Genomic DNA, 521 nt, shown 5'->3' on the forward strand with positions numbered 1-521 from the left:
ATGTTGTTTAATGTCCCTTCCCACCCAACCCACCCCATTATTCAGTGAAATTCGGTTTAAACTGCGGTAAAGGCGCTCTCGGGGCCGTTTCCCGCCGTCTCCCTCAGCGCCGCCCCACGTGACCGTCCCGCAGTCCCCGTTCGGGTCGGGCCGCGCCGGAAGCGGAAGCGGCGGCCCGGGCCCGTCATGGCGGCGCCCAGCACGGAGCGGGAGCGGCGGCGCTTCGGGCAGCGCCTCCTCACGGACCCCGCGCGGCTCTTCCAGCACAACGCCTGGTGCGTGCGGGGCGCCCGGGGCGAGCCTTCGCCGCTCCCGCTTGGCGGTGCCCGTGGCCGAGCGCTGCGTGATGGCCCAGCCCCGACCTGCCCGCGGGGACCCGACTCCGGTGTCCGCGCTCCCCCCGGAGCGGGTTGGGGGGTTGTGGGCGTGGGGCTGGCGCCGGACAGCGAGGGGAGGCCGGGCGGGGAACGGCGCCCCCGGGCTGGGCGCTGGCGGAGGGGCGGGAGGGCCCTGCCTTGTGC

General features: G+C 74.9%; 1 protein-coding gene across 3 annotated transcripts in view; it reads left to right on the forward strand.

Annotated features, from left to right (window-relative positions):
* The first annotated feature begins 174 nt into the window (after positions 1 to 174).
* Positions 175 to 521, forward strand: part of METTL2A (methyltransferase like 2A) — a 12,321-nt gene continuing 11,974 nt past the window's right edge. For all 3 annotated transcript variants that reach the window (XM_027664887.1, XM_027664888.1, XM_027664889.1), the window contains exon 1: positions 175 to 275. In XM_027664887.1, coding sequence (XP_027520688.1) covers positions 187 to 275 — 89 coding nt within the window. In that variant the 5' untranslated portion in view covers positions 175 to 186. The remainder of the gene's footprint in view (positions 276 to 521) is intronic.

Source organism: Corapipo altera, unplaced genomic scaffold (genome assembly GCF_003945725.1).
Source record: "Corapipo altera isolate COAL_440 unplaced genomic scaffold, ASM394572v1 142, whole genome shotgun sequence".
Lineage (NCBI taxonomy): Eukaryota > Metazoa > Chordata > Aves > Passeriformes > Pipridae > Corapipo > Corapipo altera.